This window comes from Peromyscus maniculatus, chromosome 1, assembly GCF_049852395.1.
Source record: "Peromyscus maniculatus bairdii isolate BWxNUB_F1_BW_parent chromosome 1, HU_Pman_BW_mat_3.1, whole genome shotgun sequence".
NCBI lineage: Eukaryota > Metazoa > Chordata > Mammalia > Rodentia > Cricetidae > Peromyscus > Peromyscus maniculatus.
The window spans coordinates 144,800,936-144,819,680 of NC_134852.1; the positions used below are offsets into that span (position 1 = coordinate 144,800,936).

The following is an 18,745-nucleotide window of genomic DNA, read 5'->3' on the forward strand; positions in this document are numbered from 1 at the left end:
TCACATTCTGACTTGGGCTGTGACTCCATCTATGACTGTCACTGAGTGACAGAGGGTCATCCAAGGTGACGTGCACTGATTACTTTCTGTGAAGCACTACTATCAGACCTGAAGGGCCTGGTGTTCCTGTAAAATGTTGATGCTTCACGATGATCTGACAGCGATGAAGACAGAGGTCACCTGGCCTGCTTGTGTAACGTGGCATGGGAGTGAGGACTTTGAATCAGCACAGTCCTGGGAACCATATGGGTTTTCATCTTCTCTAGACTGGCCCTAGCTGACCCTCAGTGAATTAGCTGTGGACCCTGTCATTGCCCATAAATACAGACAATGGTATCTCCTACAGAAACACAGGCCTTGCCCTCACTGCCCTGGGAGATCCTCATCAAAGCACTTGGGTAAGGATGGAGTACCAGGTAAATATGCCATAAATGGCAGAGGGTGCCATTGTTACAGCCCAAGGTCTTGCCAAAGTTCAGCATCACTAATGTGGTAGTACCAGTGGTCAGGCAGCCACTAAAATTGGACCACGGAGTCCCAGGGCTTGGGTCTCAGCTCTGGGTACATGGATAGGTTTGAACACATTGCCTGGCATACCCTGGTTCCTGTGTGATGGAGAATATGGAGGTAGCTACTTCACAGGGTTACTAGGAACATTTGAGTGACAGAACTAAGTTGATTTCAGTGCAATGTGCAGAACGTAATATCATATCATAATAAGCACATTTCTAGTGGGGAAAAGGGAAGGCTGCCAGGATTGGGAAGCATGAGTGAGTAAGTATAAGCTTCCTATGCCTGCTGTAAATAATGGCCACAAGATGAATGAATCCTCTACAGTTGTGGAAGTCAAGTCCAACACTGGGATAAAAATCAAATGAGCAGCCCAGCGTTGCTTTCTGAGGATGCTGGGCAGTGGGGATTACTGTCCTTGACCCCAGGATTTCTTGCTGCTACATACTGTCCATATTCCTTAACCTGAGCCTGCCTCCCTCCAGATCTGTGCTGGCTGCTGCCCCTTCTCCTTGACTCTGCCCTACTCAGTGTTTTCCTTGAACAAGGGTTCCTGGACTAGAGTGAGCCCACCTGGACAATCCAAGGTACTGTCTTCATCTCAAGGATGGATCAGAACATGCACACATTTTGGAGTATCCTATTTCCTGTACCACAATAATTGGGGAGAGTCAGGTAGAGAGACTGGGGAGCCTTCAAATATGCATACTAAGTCTATGTAACAACACAGAAAAACACAAGAACACATTATGGAAAAGAACCAAAAGCCTATGGAACATGTGACTGTGACATTAATACAGTGTATGAGGCAATCTACAAAGACAGTAAAGTGACTCATAAAGAAATGGCCTTAGGTGGAAAGAACTGGCCTAGGTTGTGGGGCCTGACCAACTGAAGGATTCATACCCAGTTAGGTTTTTTATCTCAAGACTCATAGCTGAGGTATCAATTGTAGTCATGTGACTGCACACAACTTTTATTGCCTCACTGCTTCTGTTTTCTCTAACTACAAAGTCAGAATAGGGGGCTGATGCTGCTGAGCCCTCATAGTCCCCTTTGCTGGATTTCTACTCCATCCCTTTGCTGGACTGCTGCTCCATCCCTTTGCTGGTAGGAACTTACTGTCAATAATGCTTCACCATATAGTGGACCATAACTACTGTGATTATCATATAAAAGACCAAGACAGAACATTGACAAAAGGCCAAACTTGACCTTGGACAACACCTTTGCTCAGGTCCCTTTCTGCTGAGTACCCTTTACTTGCCTGTGGATCATCTCTTAGAGAGTGCTCTATTTATTCTTGAGTGCCCTCAACCTCTGTCTTCGCACTTTGGGGAAAAAGCTATGATGGCTAACCATGCCTCAATTCTATCCCAGAGCAGAGTCTCTTCAAGTGTGCCCCTCCAGCAAAGGTCCAGCATTAGAGGAATTGATAAGAAACATCTGTTCTGGAGGTACCATCCCCAGATCCACCTATGAGGATCCTATTGGGGAGCTTAGACTTCCATCCATGCTTCAGCCAGTTTTCCAGCACACTTGAGGTAGCTCAAGTACAACATGGTCTTAGACTAACAACATCCCTTATAGATGATAAGTCTGATGACCCAGAAGGGAACCATGATGTTTTGATTTAAAAATGACCCTGTGACTTGCAAAGATCTGTGCCCCACCTCTGTGCATGGGGATAAAACGAGGCTTCAATTAGTATAAGCCTACTGCAACCATCAGCCAGCTGATATTTATGATGCAGCTAGTTAAAATCATCCAATGATCTACAGTCATCTTTGTTGATGCATGGTATTCAGTGGTCTGGTCCTTTGTGATCAGGCAGTTTGTCTACTCACTAACTCACTAGCATATGCCAGGAGGTGATCTCTCCTGAGTCTGTTGGAAGAATCACACTTGTATCTCAACTCAGCCTGAGCCACATACCCAAAGCTGTTCTACCACTTGATCTCTCTCCAAGGGGCCACAGCAGGCTGAGCCAATACCAACAAACTAAGCCATCCTGCCAAAGAGACAGGCCCTGGGCTGAGGAGCAGAGGTGGGAGGGATGTCCTCCCCTCCAAAGGACATCAAGGCAATGTCATGGACTTGTTGTCATGGGCCTCAAAATGCCACAGGAAGCTCTTCCAGTTGAGAGGACAAGGGAAAGTTTAGGATACAAGAAGTGGCCTCACCAGGTATGGCATGCCTTAGTGACTTTCCTTATTGCTGTGACAAAATAATGACAAAAGGAACTAAGGAAGGTTTGTTCTGGCTCATAGTCATAAGTTACTGTCTATCATGGTGCATCAGGGAGAGGGATCCTAGCTGGGGAAGGGCTGGCCACACTGAGACATGCTGTCCACCGTCGGAAAACAGAGATTAATGCTGGTGGTTCAGCTCACTTTCTCCTTTGCCTCTTTTTATTGAGTCTAGAGCCCCAGGCCATGGGATGGTGCTGCCCATGTTCAGGGGGTCCTCCCACCTCAGTTAAATCTCTCTGGAAACACTTTCACAAACACGTCCAAAGGTATGTCTCCTAGGTGATTCTGAATTAGGTCAAGATAGCTAGGAAGATTATCATAGGAGAATGGAAACAAAAAAATGGGAATGGGTGGGGAAAAAGCTTCACAACCAAGCAGAAGACAAAAGGAAGAGGGAAAGCGGAGCAAGGTGAAGAATAGAGACAAGAGCTAGTCACACTCTGATAACTCACAGGATGTACATACAGAATAATAAATTCCCACACGTTGTCCAACACCACTCGAGGTGTCCCTACACACAGCCGACAAGAGCCATTGTGTATAGCTTAATGAATCAATCCATCAATGTCACATGCAAACAGGGGAGTGTATGGGTCCTGGGTGTGTGCCTGAGTGCACTTCCTTTTATATCTCAGCCATGGTGTCACAGGCAAGGTGCACTCAGACCCCTCTCCCCTGTCCTGGTGGATTTTGTAGAAGAGCATTTCTAATCTGACAGAAACCATGGCTTACTCTGTCTCCTTTCACTGTTTTAAAACACATTTCATAGAGAAAAACCCCTTTGAAGATTTAGATTTCACTGTCTCTGTGGGATTTAACCTCAGTTAAGCTTCTAGAGGTTTCCATTTGGGACTTCTAGAACAATGTGGCCTTTTGTCTACTTTTCTGGGTTCTCTCCTTGATGTCTTCTGTTCACCTCTGCTTCATAACACACCCACCTGGAACAATCTAGTCAGGGGGTCCAGATCCCCTTCATGAGTACCAGCTTTAAGCTCAGCTGCTCCAAGTCATCCCTGACTCAGCCTTTCCCAAAATGCTATCAATTAACCTCCCTAGAGTTCGCCACTGCATCCCTCTGCCTACATTCTTGGTGAGCAGTCATAACCACATCTACCTATAGTACAAATAGAAGCATTACCTTTTGCATCCCTGCCTTCTCTCACTCCCAGGATCCTCCCCAAAGGCAAAGCTGGTCTTGTGGAAAGGCTCCTCTCCATGGCACCAGTATATTTTTCCTGTGCTCCCTGGTCTTGGCAAGCTAACTCCTTGACCAGTGGCTACCAACCAAAGTTCCTGGCGAGCTTGGCTAAAACCCGTGAACACCACCAGCAGTGACTTCATACAGAGGCTCCATGGCTTAGAAAATATGACATTGGAGTGCACATGTATGGGCACCCAGAGGCTCAAAGAGAACCAGGACAGGAACCCTTGAAATAAGACTACTTCACACACTGGATGTGGGTACCATGAACTTCTTCACAGCCTTGTACTGTCCCACAACTTGTTTACATGTACTGCCTCCCAGCCTTTCCTTGGGATCACTCCTAACCCCTCACCTCTGACACAGTTCAAAGTCACCTCCTCTCAGAAGGACTCTGACATGCACTTATCTGCACATTCAAGGCTGTGTTGGAGTCTATACAGGTTGTCCATAAATGGCATAACAGATTGACATAAACCGTGAGGCTCACAGCAACAATAATTTATTCTCTTATAGCTCTGAGGCTGGAAACTAAGGTGACCGTAGGAAACTGAGGAAAGCTGTGCTTCCGCTGATGGCTGCTGGGGATGGTTCTTCCTGTGACTCCCAGACTCTGGACGTTGCTGGAATCCCTTCATTTTCTTGACTTGTAGCCACCTGGCTCAGGCCTCTGCCTCCATCTTCCCACAGCCATTTTCTCTAAATCCTTTTGCCCCTGTAAAGATACTAGGTGTAGGGACTACCCTAATTCAGTGTGATTTCCCCTTAACACAGCCATATCTTCAGAGACTCTGCTTTTCAATAAGGTTATTCTTAAGCCATCAAGGGTTAGGCTTGACACATCTTTCAGGGGGAAACAAGTCAACTTGCAGCCCTGTCCCAGACAAATGTATACCAGGCACACATCCTCCTGTGCCTGATAATCAGTTTGACTCCAGCTAACATCACATCTCTTCCTGGAACTTGGTTTCAATGATGTCTGGTCAGTTGAAGACACCAAGTATACATCAGACAAACATAACATTTATATTCTGATATCTGTGAAGGGGAAAAAACAGAACATACCTTCCCTAGACAGTTTGATCATGTCCCACTGATGCTTAAAAGCCATCTTACTTCATTTCAGAGACCATCTAATGATGAAGATGTGCTTTGCCAAATCAAGGAACATAGCCACAGTTTGTATCTGTTGCTACTCTCAGAATGAGTCAGGCTTCCAACGTTCCACCCTGGTCTGGCTGATGAAATCATTGGAATGTTTACCTAGCAACCAGGTGGTGTATAGCCACTTCAAGGTCACTTCTCGTCACCACTAATTTGGGGTTAACATCTGAGACTCATTTGAAAAGTACAATGAGTTTCATATGAATTGTTTAAAAGCTTCCTACAGGGAACAGTTAGACCTGAGGAAAAAACCTTTAAGTACCATCCAGAGCCAAAAGATTTCTTCCCAACCTGCCTCTACTTTCTTGTGTTTCATTTGCCGTGACAATGTCAGTTACTTACTAAAGCAGTGAGTCGGTCAGTGTAAATGTTCCTCAGGAGGTCTGCAGAGATGTCTCAGAGGTTAAGAGCATGGACCACTTTTGCAGATGAACAAAGCTGAGTTCTTAGCACTCACACTAGGTCAATGACAACCACTGGTAAATCTAGCTCGTGGGCATCTAACACCCTCTTCTGGACTCTGTGGAGACCTGCACTCACATGTACACAGACTTGTACAGATACGTATAATTTTAAAAAATAAAAATAAATCATTTTTAAAGTTTCTTAAGACTAAATATACTCAGCTAACATCACAATGTTAAACAATTTAATCTACTTATTGATAGTTTTTTTATGTTAGTCTAGCTCAAATTCAGGAATATGACATTCCATCTATTGTAATAGCTTTATGGTTGGCTTTTATACAATCAAATAAACTATCTTTGACCCTAAGATATGAAGAAGATTATCTTGTGATTTAGATGTGACTCAATTTAAAGTTGCTTCTACAGTTATTCCCCCTTTTCTAGCAAGGGGAGTAGTCCAAGACCCAACTAGAGTCTTAGAATTGCAGATGGTATCAATTATCTACATACTGTGCCTTTCCTGTACTAAGTGACCTATGACAAATACATTGAAAAATCAGAGAGAATACTAGATTGGCAACAGTAACCAATGACAAAGCATGAACAATCACCATAATATGCTGTAGTAAAACTCTGTGGTGTGTGTGTGTGTGTGTGTGTGTGTGTGTGTGTGTGTGTGTGTGCAGGTGGAGGCTAGAAGACAGTCTTCATTATCAATCCTTGGGTACCATTTATACTGTTTTTTTTTGTTGTTGTTGTTGGCTTTATTTTTTTGTTTGTTTGTTTTGAGACAAGGATCTTTCATTGGCTTAGAACTTACCAAGTAGGCTAGGTTGACCAGCCAATAATCCCCATAGATCTGCCTGTTTCTACCTTCTCAGTGTTGGGATTACAAATATGCACCATCATGCTGGGATGTGTGTGTGTGTGTGTGTGTGTGTGTGTGTGTGTGTGTGTGTTGTATATGCCCATGTGTGTACTGATACATTTGTGTATGTGTGTTGTCAGAGCCCAAAGGAGGGTTCTCTATCACTCTCTACCTTATTTTGTTTTTGTTTTTGTTTTTGTTTTGCAGAGACAGGGGGTTTCTCTGTGTAACAGTCCTGGCTGTCCTGCAACTCCCTCTGTAGACCAGGCTGGTCTCAAACTCATAGAGATCCATCTGACTCTGCCTCCCAAGTGCTAAGATTGAAAGGCGTGCACCACCACGGCCTGCCTACTTTATTCTTTTGAGGTAGAGTCTCTAGCTGAACCTGGATCTGGTCATTTTCCAGCTAGACTAGCAGCTGGCAAGCCCCAGCGATTGTCCTACCTCTAACCTCCTTAGCGCTGGGGTTACAGACCTGTAAGTGACAATGCCCAGCTTGTTACCTGGGTGCTAGGATCTGAACTCCAGTCCTCACACTGCTCAATAAGAGCTCAGTCTACTGAGTCCTCTCTCCAGCCCTAACTCTGGATTCTTCTTTTTTTTTTTTTTTTTCAAATGTAGATTCTAGGGAATCAAAAGTAGGTCCTCAGGCTTGTGCTGTAGGCACTTTACCCATCAACCTATCTCCTCAGCACAATCCAACTTCTAAAACATGAGTGGTTTCCTTTTGGGGTTTGCCACTTGATACTTTCAGACTACGGTTGGATACAGGAAACAAACCATAACAGTGAATGCACAGGTAAAGGAGATGATTATGGTTAACCACATAGAGATGTGCTGTTTAAACTGGGATAGGAGCTAGTAACACACTACAGAAGTTGCTGAACTGAAAACCCTGGGCTGAGATGGCCCTGCCACACATGAATCACTACTCAAGCATGAGATGCAATGGCTAAGGCCAAAGGGGAGATCTGGCCAGCTGCATAATTCGGAACCTTCAATGAAACGGATCATTTGGGATGGTGACAGCTTTATGCTCTGGGATGAGGCATCCACAGCGTGGTCATTATCTAGATGAGCAGTGCCTTTGTAAGCAGTTGGGCAATGTGAATGTCACTGGCTGAACCCGAGGTGTGTCACCATCAGGTCACAATGGCTGAATTGGATGGAGGGCTGACCTCGAGGCAGATGTTGGCTAGGCACCGTCCATATAATTAGTCAATTATGGAGTAAAACAAAGACATTTAAAAAGCCTGTGGATTTTTTTCAGTCCCAGGGAATCTAATTGAGCAAGACCCCCAGAGTGTGAGGCACAGTTTCTTGGAAATCTGATGCAGTGGCTCTGTTGCTAAGTGGCAGGAATGTGAGTCTCCTCTGGGGGGGGGGCAGAGCAAGGCCACTATCCTCAACTGTGAAGACCACCCGATATGATAGGCATGTACAAATCCCACATTCATAGTGAGGCTTGCTCACATGACAGCATCAGCACCACCACCCCTAGCCTTGGTACAGTACAGAACCAGAAGAACATAGACACACAGCACTCAGAAGTCCCTGTCCCTGAAGAGACCATAGCCTAATGGGGAGCGGGAGGTGACATGGAGATCTTTGCCTCTTAAGGGTGTAAAGATCTGTTGTAAACATACACAATGTAACATTTCCCATCTCTTTTATTTTAAAGCATGAGATTTGGTGGCACTAAGAGCAGTCAGGTTGCTACACAACAGTTACTCCATCTAGCTCCTAGAACTTCCCATCTTACAGAACTGAAGTCATCCTTACAAAATACCAACTCTCTGTTGACACTCCTCCAGGCCCTGGCACCTAGCCTCCTGCCTTTATGAGTCCCCAGCATTAGGAACGGCATCTGAGTTGAACATACAAGCAACATTGTTGACGGGTATGTTTCATATAATATAATATCCTCGGGATTATATATGTGTTGGAATTCCCTGTCCCTTTGAAGGCCAAGTAGCATCCTGTTGTACAGATAGATGGCAATCTGCTTATCTATTCGTTTATTAGCTAGCACTTGGGATGCCTCTGCATTTTGGCTGCTTGAGTAATGTTGAATACAGTGGATGCACAAATATCTGGGTCTTGGCTTCTCATTCTTTCTTGCAGCTTCTGCTTTGCCCTTCATTCTGTGGCTCTGTCTTGATCTTATGTGATAGTCTCTTAGGTAGACCACAGTTCTTTCATACATGGAGATTAGGGAGCTATCTCGAGCATCATTCCTCAGACTTTAACCAGCTTTGGTTTCTGACAGTGTCCTTGGCCTATAACTCACTACAGAAGGTAGGCTGGCTGGCCAGCCAGCTCAAGGGACTTGCCTGACTTTGCCTCCCCAGCATTGGGATGACTTCATGTACAACTGTGCTCAGCTTTTTTTTTATGTTTTTTTGGGTTGAACTCAGGTCTTTCAATCACCCCAGCCCTACAGTATTTACTTGGAAAATCTGTAGGGGAGAGAGGCAGATACATAGACCATATTAGCAGCCACATGAAAGCCACCATTTTTAACGAGTTATCTTTCCCTCCTAGGCTACTGCTTGCATGGAGTGAGGGGGAAATGGGAGGTAGGATCATGGTTAAGGTCCTGATCAGTGGTGACAGATGGCTGCAACTGAACATGGGCAAATAGTGTCATGTGGCCCACACTCTTTCAAAGTGGATTTGGAGGTGAAAAGGAAGGAGAGACTTCTCTTTTTCTGAGTAGTCTACAGAGTTAGTGGGTAGAGCCCAGTCGGGGAAATCAGGGCCCAGGTGTGGGTACTAAACATCCCGCCATTCCACAGGAACCTAAGTGGAGAGCCATGCCTCATATCATAGGAAGACTTGATGGAAGAAGATGGAAGGAGAGACTCTTGTCTTTGTTCCTCTGGCTCTAGGAGGGCACAGCATGGTCATCTGGGAAGAGTGCAGGCAGGCTGCAGGGACACTAGGCTCCAGACCCCATTCAGCTGTAACCTAAGCCAGTTGGCATCTCATGAGGGCTCAATGCCCCATTCTCTCATGGAGTCCTGTCCTACCATGGCTGGGACATGAAGTGTTGAGGACATGTGAGCCAAGGTGTATGGGAGAGTGCTGTGGGATGTTCTGTATGTCCTGTGGGAGCCCATTCTCAGGTTCCTTGTGGCGTTACCCAGCAGGTCCGCATAGAGGATGATTAGGACCATGGGCCTGAGTGCAGGTGTTTGAGATGGTCTGCACTTGGCTGTGCTGGGGGATGGTCTGTATGTCAAGTTGTTCTGATTGGTTAATAAATAAAACCTGATCGGCTGTGGCTAGGCAGGAAGGATAGGCGGGACTAACAGAGAGGAGAAATAAAAGGACAGGAAAGCAGAAGGACTGGCTGCAGCCGCCGCCATGACCAGCAGCATGTGAAGTCACCGGGAAGCCACCAGCCACATGGCAAGGTATAGATTTATGGAAATGGATTAATTTAAGATAAAAGAACAGTTAGCAAGAAGCCTGCCATGGCCATAGAGTATATAAGCAATATCAGTCTCTGTGTTTACTTGGTTGGGTCTGAGCAGCTGTGGGACTGGCGGGTGACAAAGATTTGTCCTGACTGTGGGCAAGGCAGGAAAACTCAAGCTACAGGAGAGGGCGGCAGTCTCCACTTGAACTTTGTCCTTTCAGTAAGAAGAAACTGGCCTAGTTTGCGTTGGGCTTCTCATGCTATACTTTCTTCTTCATCAAGCTTGCCAAACACAAATCATTATTATACCCTATTGAAGTCAGCCATTTGATTTCAGGGGAAACCATTATTCAGGTGGGTAGCTGCAAAAAAGTGGGGCAATGGTGACCAAGCAGAGGAAGCCTCCTTTGCAGCTTCAGCCCACATGACATCCAGCCTGTAAGGGAAACCCAGTTGCCCAGGTCATTAGGCACAGGCATGTAGTTTTCTAGAGGATGAGCAAGGGTTCAAGGCTAAAGGGTGACCAAACATGGGGACAGAAAATGGGACAGTTTTGAAACTTCTTCAAAAGAGGACCAGAGATGGCCTAAGACCATCTGCCAAGTATGCACTCCAGGGACATCAGAGGAACCTGTCAACTCAGGTTCATTAGAGAAATAAGATGCAAAAATATTCTCATAAGATGTCAGGGTGGAGCAGTGTGACACTTGGGTATGGGACTCGTGGCTTCTTGTTGTTAGTCTGTTTGGCTGAATTGGCCAGAGCAGCAAGCCTGGTTCCCAGAGCCCACTGAGCTGATTACAGGCTTCGCCAAGAGCTGGACAAATGAGGCTGGTGCTGTGTCTGAAAGCCCCACGTGGTAAGTCTGTCATTAGAAGAGCCATTAGCTGCACACAGCACATCAAGCAGCTGGGGTGGAGAGTGGGGAGATGCACCATCGCTGGGCTGGATCTGAGAGCCCAACAGGAGAGGAAAAGCCCAGGCTTGGAGAGACCTGCCCACACTCCTGCCATTAGCTGGATCCCTGCTTAGAAGGCGAAGGAGCCTCTGCAGGACTCTCTAACAGCTTATCAGGCATGCTGAACAATTAGAATGAGGTTGCTCTCACCTGGAAGGCTTGCCCCTTGAGTTCTCAGGCTTTTTGTCACGGTTGAACGCAGTCACAGCTCTCAGTGGTCCCTGTCCTCTCTACCCTGCCTTTCTGCTTAAAATAAACCTCATGCTAGGACAAGAATCACAGAAACTGCCCCTGGAGGTGAGAAGCACATAAGAATTAAAAGCCTCCAGAGACATTCTCCTAGCCACTCCTACTTCAACACAAAGAAGGAAATGGTGGCCCCAAGATAGGCAGGGCTTCCCCCTAAAGCCTCAGGCAGGAAGCAGCAGAATCAGTCTCACTCAGTCAAACCTGATGATGTCAGTCAGTCAATGACATCATGTCTATTAGCTTTAAGGGTCAACTTGACACAATCCAGAATCATCTGGGAAAGTCTTAATGAGAAATTATCTAGACCAAGCTGGCTTGTGGGCATGTCTGCGAAGGATGGCCTTGATCTTGATTGCTAGGTGATGTAGACCTAGCCCACTGTGGGTGGCATCATTCTCTAGGCAGGGGGTTCTGAACTCTACAGAACAGTAGAAAGCTAGATGAAAGCAGCAGTGAGTAGGCAGCGTGGTGGCTTCATTCCCGATGCCCCTGACCATAGATATGACATGACTAGCTGAAGCTTTGAGTTTCTACCCCGACTTTTCCAAAATGATTGACTGTAACCAGAAATTAGGCTAAACAAATCCTTTCCTCCCCTAAGTCACCTTTGCTCAGGATATTTTATCACAGCAATAGAAATGAAACTAGAAACGGAGGCCTGGATCTTCGCCATCCTGGTTGTTCTCTAACCACACCACTTCCTGCTGAGCTGAGCTATGCCTGCTCCTCCCATCTCCAGATGATTAACTGTATGTTTAAAACAACAGTTTTGTGGAGTACAACTTAGTTTCCTTAAAGCTTCCATCTTGAAAGCCGGGTGGTGGTGGCGCATGCCTTTAATCCCAGCACTCGGGAGGCAAAGGCAGGTGGATCTCTGTGAGTTCGAGGCCAGCCTGGTCTCCAAAGCGAGTTCCAGGAAAGGCCCAAAGCTACACAGAGAAACCCTGTCTCAAAAAACCAAAAACCAAAACCAAAACCAAAACCAACCAAACAAACAAACAAAAGCTTCCATCTTGAACAGGACAAGCACAGTTCAGTGTCTCCAGGACACCTCTATCCCCTCCCAAAGCAGCCCTAGACCCATTAGCAGTTACTCCCCATGGCCCCGTCACACCAGCCCTCGTTACACTCTAACCTGCCTTTGCTCTCTGGCTAGCCTATCCTGGACGCTCCGTTTAATGGGATGATGGGATATGTGACTTTCTTTTTTGCCTTTCTTTCACTTAGCCTCATTTATCTAGTTGCCTCATGTTGTACCACACGCTGGGACTTTATTCATTTTCATAGCTGGATAATACTCTGTTACATGGAGAGGCTGCATGTGAGCTGATATCCATTCATCAGCTCATGGGCATTTAGGGTGACCCAGACTACTGTGAACACTTGTGTACAGATTTTCATGCAGCTGTGTGCCTACATATACTGAAATGTTGAGGTGTATTGTCACTCTGTGTTTACATTTTGAAGAATTGCCAAACTAATTGCTTTCCAAAGTGACTGGATCATCTTCTGTCATGGGTGATAGCATAGGCAGGTTCCATTTTTTGTTTGTTTGTTTGTTTCTACTGTTGTTGTTTTTCCATCCTTGCCAACACCTATTATTGTCACATCCTTCCTTATAGCTACCCAAATGCATGTGAACTGATAGCCCACTGTGCTTGCATTTCTTTGATGGCTGACAACATTGGGCATCTTCTCATGTGCTAAATCCTCCCCGCCCCTCCACCATGTATTCCTGGGAAGGGAAATGACAGCAGTGGACAGTCAAAGATGGGGCTTGCTGTTAAATATTCCTTTACACTGTGTGAATGTATGTTGCTGAGACTAGTTTAATAAAGAAGCTGACTGGTCAATAGCTGAACAAAATAAGGTAAAGTGGAAAAGCCAGAGTAGGAGAATGCTGGGAAGAAGAAGGGTGGAGTCTGGAGTTGCCAGCTAGATGCAGAACAAGTTGGACCCACAAAATGGGATAGAGGTAAAAGCGATGAGCCTCGGGGGCAGTACATAGATTAATAGAAATGGATTAAGTTGTAAGAGCTAGTTAGTAACAAGCCTGAGCTATTGGTTGAGCATTTGAAATTAATATTAAGCCTCTTTGTGGTTATTTTGGAGCTGGCATTTGGGACAAGAGAACTCCACATACAGGGCCTGGTATTGTAAATGAGGCTGAGGAAATACCACAGATGTGGGCTTGCATCCTGCACAGCTTCTGAAGTTTTCAACCTAGACAAGTCACCTTCCTTCCCTGTGCCTCAGTTTCCCTATCTACAAGGAAGCATTATGCTTTCTATTTTACTGGATTATTATGAGTGCCCAGAGAGGTGGAGGAGAGGAGGCCCTCAGCATACTGCCTGCTGGTGGAAGCATCAGTTGAATTTCATTTCTTTACCTCCACAGTAAGCATTACTGCAGCATCCACCATGATGAGGTGCTGGCCTGGATACTGAGGTCACAGTGATGGACACAACAGACAGAAAAATCTCTGCCCTCCTGGAGCTTATGTGAGCTCTAACATTCTCAAAAGAGTTAATGAGGCTAGTTATTATTATAATTCAACGGTTTTACTCTTGATTGCAAAATAAGTACCAGTTCATCAGAAAGCAGAGGACAAGACAAAGGGAGTTTCACTAATGAACTTGAACTTTAGTGAGAGCCCAAGCCTTAGCTTCAGTAATTGTAGCTCTCTGTCAGCTCCAGGTGTGGCCTTGCCTTCCTCTCTGAGCCTGAAAGGGAAGAGGCCCAAGAAGCCACTTGGTGTAGGTCCACTTGTTATCAGGGCTGTAAAAAGTTTACACACACACACACACACACACACACACACACACACACACACACACACACTTACACATGCACAAGGGTGAGGGGAGTGTTTAGCATCTCTAGATATCTACACAAAGGAGTCCTGAAACACTTTCCAAGTTAGGAGTGATTTAGAGGCATAAAATGATAGGAAACAAAAATCAAATGAAAAAAGTTGTGTGGGGAGCAAAGGGCAATGGAAATGGCTCAAGCTGCTTGGGATGCACAGCAGAGCTAAGCGGGGGCTTGGATATGGAGGATGGTAGGGTGGGGCCTTGGGACTTGTAGCAGGGCTAGGTGGGGGCTTGGGACATACGCAGCAGGGCTAGGTGAAGCTACTAAAGGAAGAAGAAAACCTGACCACACAAAGGATGCCCCTAGGACCGGTAGCCAATGAGGTCTCAAGGCCAGATTGCTTTGCTCAGAAGTTGGAAAGCCATGATAGAAACACGTCCCATGGACCAACACTCACTGCCAGTTCCACTTAAGGCCACTTCTGAGAACTTTGCAAGCCTCTGAACTTCTCCAGTTTCCCTTACCTGCCCAGCAATTCTGACCTAACCAGGTACTTGGATGCCAGATCTTTCCAGAACATTCCATGGGGACAGCCTTTCAACATGAGCTGCAGCTGATTTCCAGGGTCCCTGTGGGATTCTCTGCAGTCTGATGACTGTAATCTCTATGTGTGTGGGAGGGTGAGAGTGTGGGATAGGGGGTATCAAGGAACCAATAAGGCTGCATTTGCAGAAAGACAGATGGGAAACAGCCACGGGCTTGTCCTATCAAATGGTAAATTCTATAAAAGTGAGGGGAAATGAAGCGTATTATTAGAGAAAAAACAACACCAAACTGGCAGAAAAGGACAAAAACCACAAAAGACAAGATGAGACACCTGGAAATGTAGAAAATAACGAGCAGGCATAGCATATTAGCAGATATTAGCAATAAAAACAGTGAATGGCAGTAAATGATGATTAAATAATCCATATTATTTTGAAAACTCAAATAGCATCCCTATTGCTTACCAAACCCACCAATTAACTGCTGATAAACTAAAAAATGTGAAAGTAAACATTTCTTTTCCAAAGCCAGGAATGGTGGTATATGCCTGACACCACAACACTAGGGAGGTAGAGTAGGAAGATAAAAGCCTAGCTCAAAATAAAAAAAAAAAAAAAATACAGAATAGTTAATACTTTTGTCACCCTGGATAGGAAAAGCTGTCTTTAGAAAGATCTCAAAGAAAATACTATTAAATAAAAGTTGAATAAAGCCAACTATTTTGAATAATTTCTCATCACTAAGCAATCCCATGTAGAGAGAGGCTAAATCATAGATTAGAAAAACAATATTGAAACTCATAACATATAAAAGTTTAGCATCAAAATTAATTTTTAAAATCTTCTGAAAATTAATCTGGAAAGCCAATGGGAAAAGTGATGAAATCAAAACAGATCTTTCTTAAAGGAGACATGGTCCTTTAAGCAACTCAAAAGATAGGTAGCATCTATAGGCTCTGTAGTGGCGCCTCCCTTCTCATCCCTGACAGTGGCTCTTGGTATGTTTTAAAACTTTTTTTTCTGATAAATTTCTATTGATTTTTTTTTAAGAACTAGCCCTTAGCGTTCTTGTAATTTTTTTATATTTCATTGATTTCTGTTATTATTTTGATTTGCTTTTGTTACCTATGCCCACGTTTGTATCTCAAGTTTATTCACTTTCACTATTTGACAGCTAAATAAATATCTCATGATCTATTTATAAATTCTCTTGTCAAGAAGCATTTTTGGTTTTTTTCTTTTCTTTTTTTAAAAAAAAATAATCATTTTCAGTTGTTACCACTGGGGAGGAAGATGCTATTGGCTGAGGCCAAGAATGCCCCTAACCATCATATTCTACACAAAGTAGACAGCTATAACAAAGGATTAGTTGGCCAGAATATTAATAGTTCTCGAAGTAGGAACCCTGACACAGACACAAAAATCCTATGAGGTTTGCAAAGACAATTCAACAATCCTTACACAGGACTGATTCATCCTGACCAAGTAAACTTCCTTACAGACATAGAGTTCACTGGGGAAAGGCTCACCTGACCCCTTTCCTCTCACACTTCACAGATATTAATCTGGGACAAATCACAGACCAACATCTTTTAGAATACAACATGGCAGAACTCTTTGTGAATCAGGAGTCAGTGACGCTGTCTTATATAAGACTCAGGAAACAGCAATAAACTAGGGGGGGGGAGTGTAAATTGAACTTCAGTAAAGCTATATCTTCTGTTCACAAGGAGATATAATAAAAAACGAAAAGGCTGCTACAGACAGGAATAAAAAACTGCAATCTATAATTCTATCAAAGGATGGATATCCAGGATATTTAATTGACAAGGCCATTCAAATTATTAACAAAAGTACAACTAGTTCAATGTAAAATGGAGTTACCAAACATCTGCTTGTCTTCCCTGGGTTGGCAACAAGTTCCCTTTCTCTGGATGTTGCTAGGCAGCTGGGAGTGACATATAAACTCAGGCCATCTCACCCAGGGCATCAAATTACTGGGTCCTCTACAACTTGGTTATGGAGGAAGGATGGGCGGCCAACGCTTCTCAACTGTGCTTGCAGGACCCTGGACTATGTCTGGCTCCTTCCATATCTATCCCCTCAGGCCTCCCATTCCCTACCTTGACCTATGGCTTAATTTCTGTATCCATATGACGGATTACTTTATCATGACCTCTGTGTTACTTAGTTTTTTGTCAACTTGACACAAGCTAGAATGATCTGAGAAGTGGGAATCTCAATTGAGTAGATGCCCCCATCCTATTGGACTGTAGGCAAGTATGTGATGCATTTTCTTGGTTGACAGTTGATGCAGAAGGGCCTAGTCTACTGTGAAGAGTTCCAGCACTGGGAAGATGGTTATGGGTATATAAGAAAGCAAACTGAGCAAGCTATGGAATAGAGCCATTAAGCAACATTCTTCCATGGTCTCTGCTTCAGTTCCTGCCTCCAGGTTCCTGCCTCTAGTTTCTGCCTTGGCTTCCCTTGATGATGGGCTATCTAACCCATAAGTCAAATAAACCATTTCTTCCCACTTTGCTTTTGTTCATGGTATTTATCACAGAAATAGAAGCCAAACTCAGAGGACCTTCAATGCTCAGTTTTTGCATTTTCACTGTAAACACAATTTTCTCTGAGGGCATAAAAGCTAGGAGCTGAAGCTGCCCTCCATCAATTGGTAGCAATTCCAACTGCATCTTTATCCCTTTTCCCATCACTGCTCTTGGCTCTAGAAACCTCACTGAAAGCAACCTTAACCCCTCTCTTTAGGATTTAGCATGGGTACTTCCCTGGACCTGCTCAAAGACGAGTCACCCCAATTCAACTCCCAGTCAGTGAAGTCTGGACTCAGCTTCCTCTGAGTGAGCATGAAGCAAATGCTTCTGTCATGTTAACCTTACCCAACTCCCAACTGTGGAAGTGTGGTGTTCACACTTAGCTTCACAGACAATGTACTTAATCTGCTCCTAGTCAGGCTACATACTTTAGCCCTGCACACTGAAGGCCAAAATGACAGCTTTTCTAAGTCCATAGACATTAGCCAACTCAGAGAAATCTACCCTACCATTTAAGGATTGGTTCAGGTTCTTCCAAGGAGCTTTTGACCCAACATCAACTATTTCAGTTCTTCCATGTTTCTGTCCCCATGTCACACTGCAGCAGCTACATAGTTGCCTCTCTGGATGCACTGCAGCCCCCTCCCTTTGGCAGGAGTCACTGGTCCTGGGCTCGAGGGGGTAAGGCTACCAGGAATTGGGTTCCACACAGGCCTGCCACCAGCTATGACTTCAGCATCCTGGCCCTGTCAATGCCCCTCTTCTTCTGTAAATGAGAAAATGACTCCCATTCCCTTTCTGGAGTTGATTACTGCCTGGAAAGTTCTTAGCACAAGTGCCTGCCACATTGCAGAAGCTAAGGAGCAGCAGCTGCCAACAGGGATGAGAGCTAATTAAATGTTTGCTGAGCTGGGCTGAATGACAAGCTCTGGGTCTCCAGTGAGGGACTCAGTCCAGAGTGTTCAGATAGCATCTTTCCTAGGAGACCCAGACCCTGTGGGTACTGGAACAAGCTTGCAGCAGAAGCTGCATAAAGGAGATGGAGAAGGCATGCCAGAGCCTACTGTGAGAGGCATGAACCTGCTGTTTCTCCATCCTTCCACCCTCTTGTGAAATGACTAGTGATTGCCAGCTTGAGGCTCATGGAGGCCTCTTGCTTTGTTTTTTGCCTTGTTTTCCTGGGGAGATGTCAGCACAGATGGGGCATCAAGGAAACACTAAAGCATGGGTACTCAACCTGTGAGCCATGACCCCTTCGGGGACCGAATGACCTTTCCACCAGGGTTGCCTAAGACCATCTGCATAGATATTTACATCATGATTCATAATAGTAGAAGAATTATAGTTATGAAGTAGCAACAGAAATAATTTTATGGTTGGGGGTCACCACAGCATGAGAAACTATATTAAAGGATCACAGCATCAGAAAAGTTGAGAACCAGTGGACTAAAGAAATGATGCACTTAAGTCCAATTAGTTTACTGGACTTACTTATAAAGAATGGGTGAGGGGTTACTTACAGAAGTGTGAGTGGCCCCAAAGCAACCATAGTTTCAAAATCCTGCACCCTAGCATAGATGATGTATTAATTACTTTTCTGTTGCTGAGATATAAAACACCATGACCGAGGCAACTTATAGACGAAAGAGTTTATATGGGTTTATAGTTTTAAGAAGTTTAAAATTCATGGTGATATATATATGTATATATGTATATATATATACAAATGTATGTATATATGTGTGTATGTATATATGAAATTCTAAAAGAAATGTTTAGCTTTCTTTGGATTTTC

At 44.6% G+C, this 18,745-nt stretch overlaps 1 protein-coding gene across 5 annotated transcripts in view; it reads right to left on the bottom strand.

Annotated features, from left to right (window-relative positions):
• C1H10orf90 (chromosome 1 C10orf90 homolog) overlaps positions 1-18,745 on the bottom strand; it is a 234,928-nt gene that overhangs the window by 85,302 nt on the left and 130,881 nt on the right. The window contains exon 1 of one of the 5 annotated variants that reach the window (XM_076554336.1): positions 5,029-5,199. The exons of 3 other annotated variants lie outside the window; for them this stretch is intronic. In XM_076554336.1, the coding sequence (XP_076410451.1) occupies positions 5,029-5,074 (46 nt within the window). In that variant the 5' untranslated portion in view covers positions 5,075-5,199. Of the gene's footprint in view, positions 1-5,028; positions 5,200-18,745 lie in introns of those variants that run through there. One more of the 5 variants, XM_006976934.4, reaches the window with a different exon arrangement.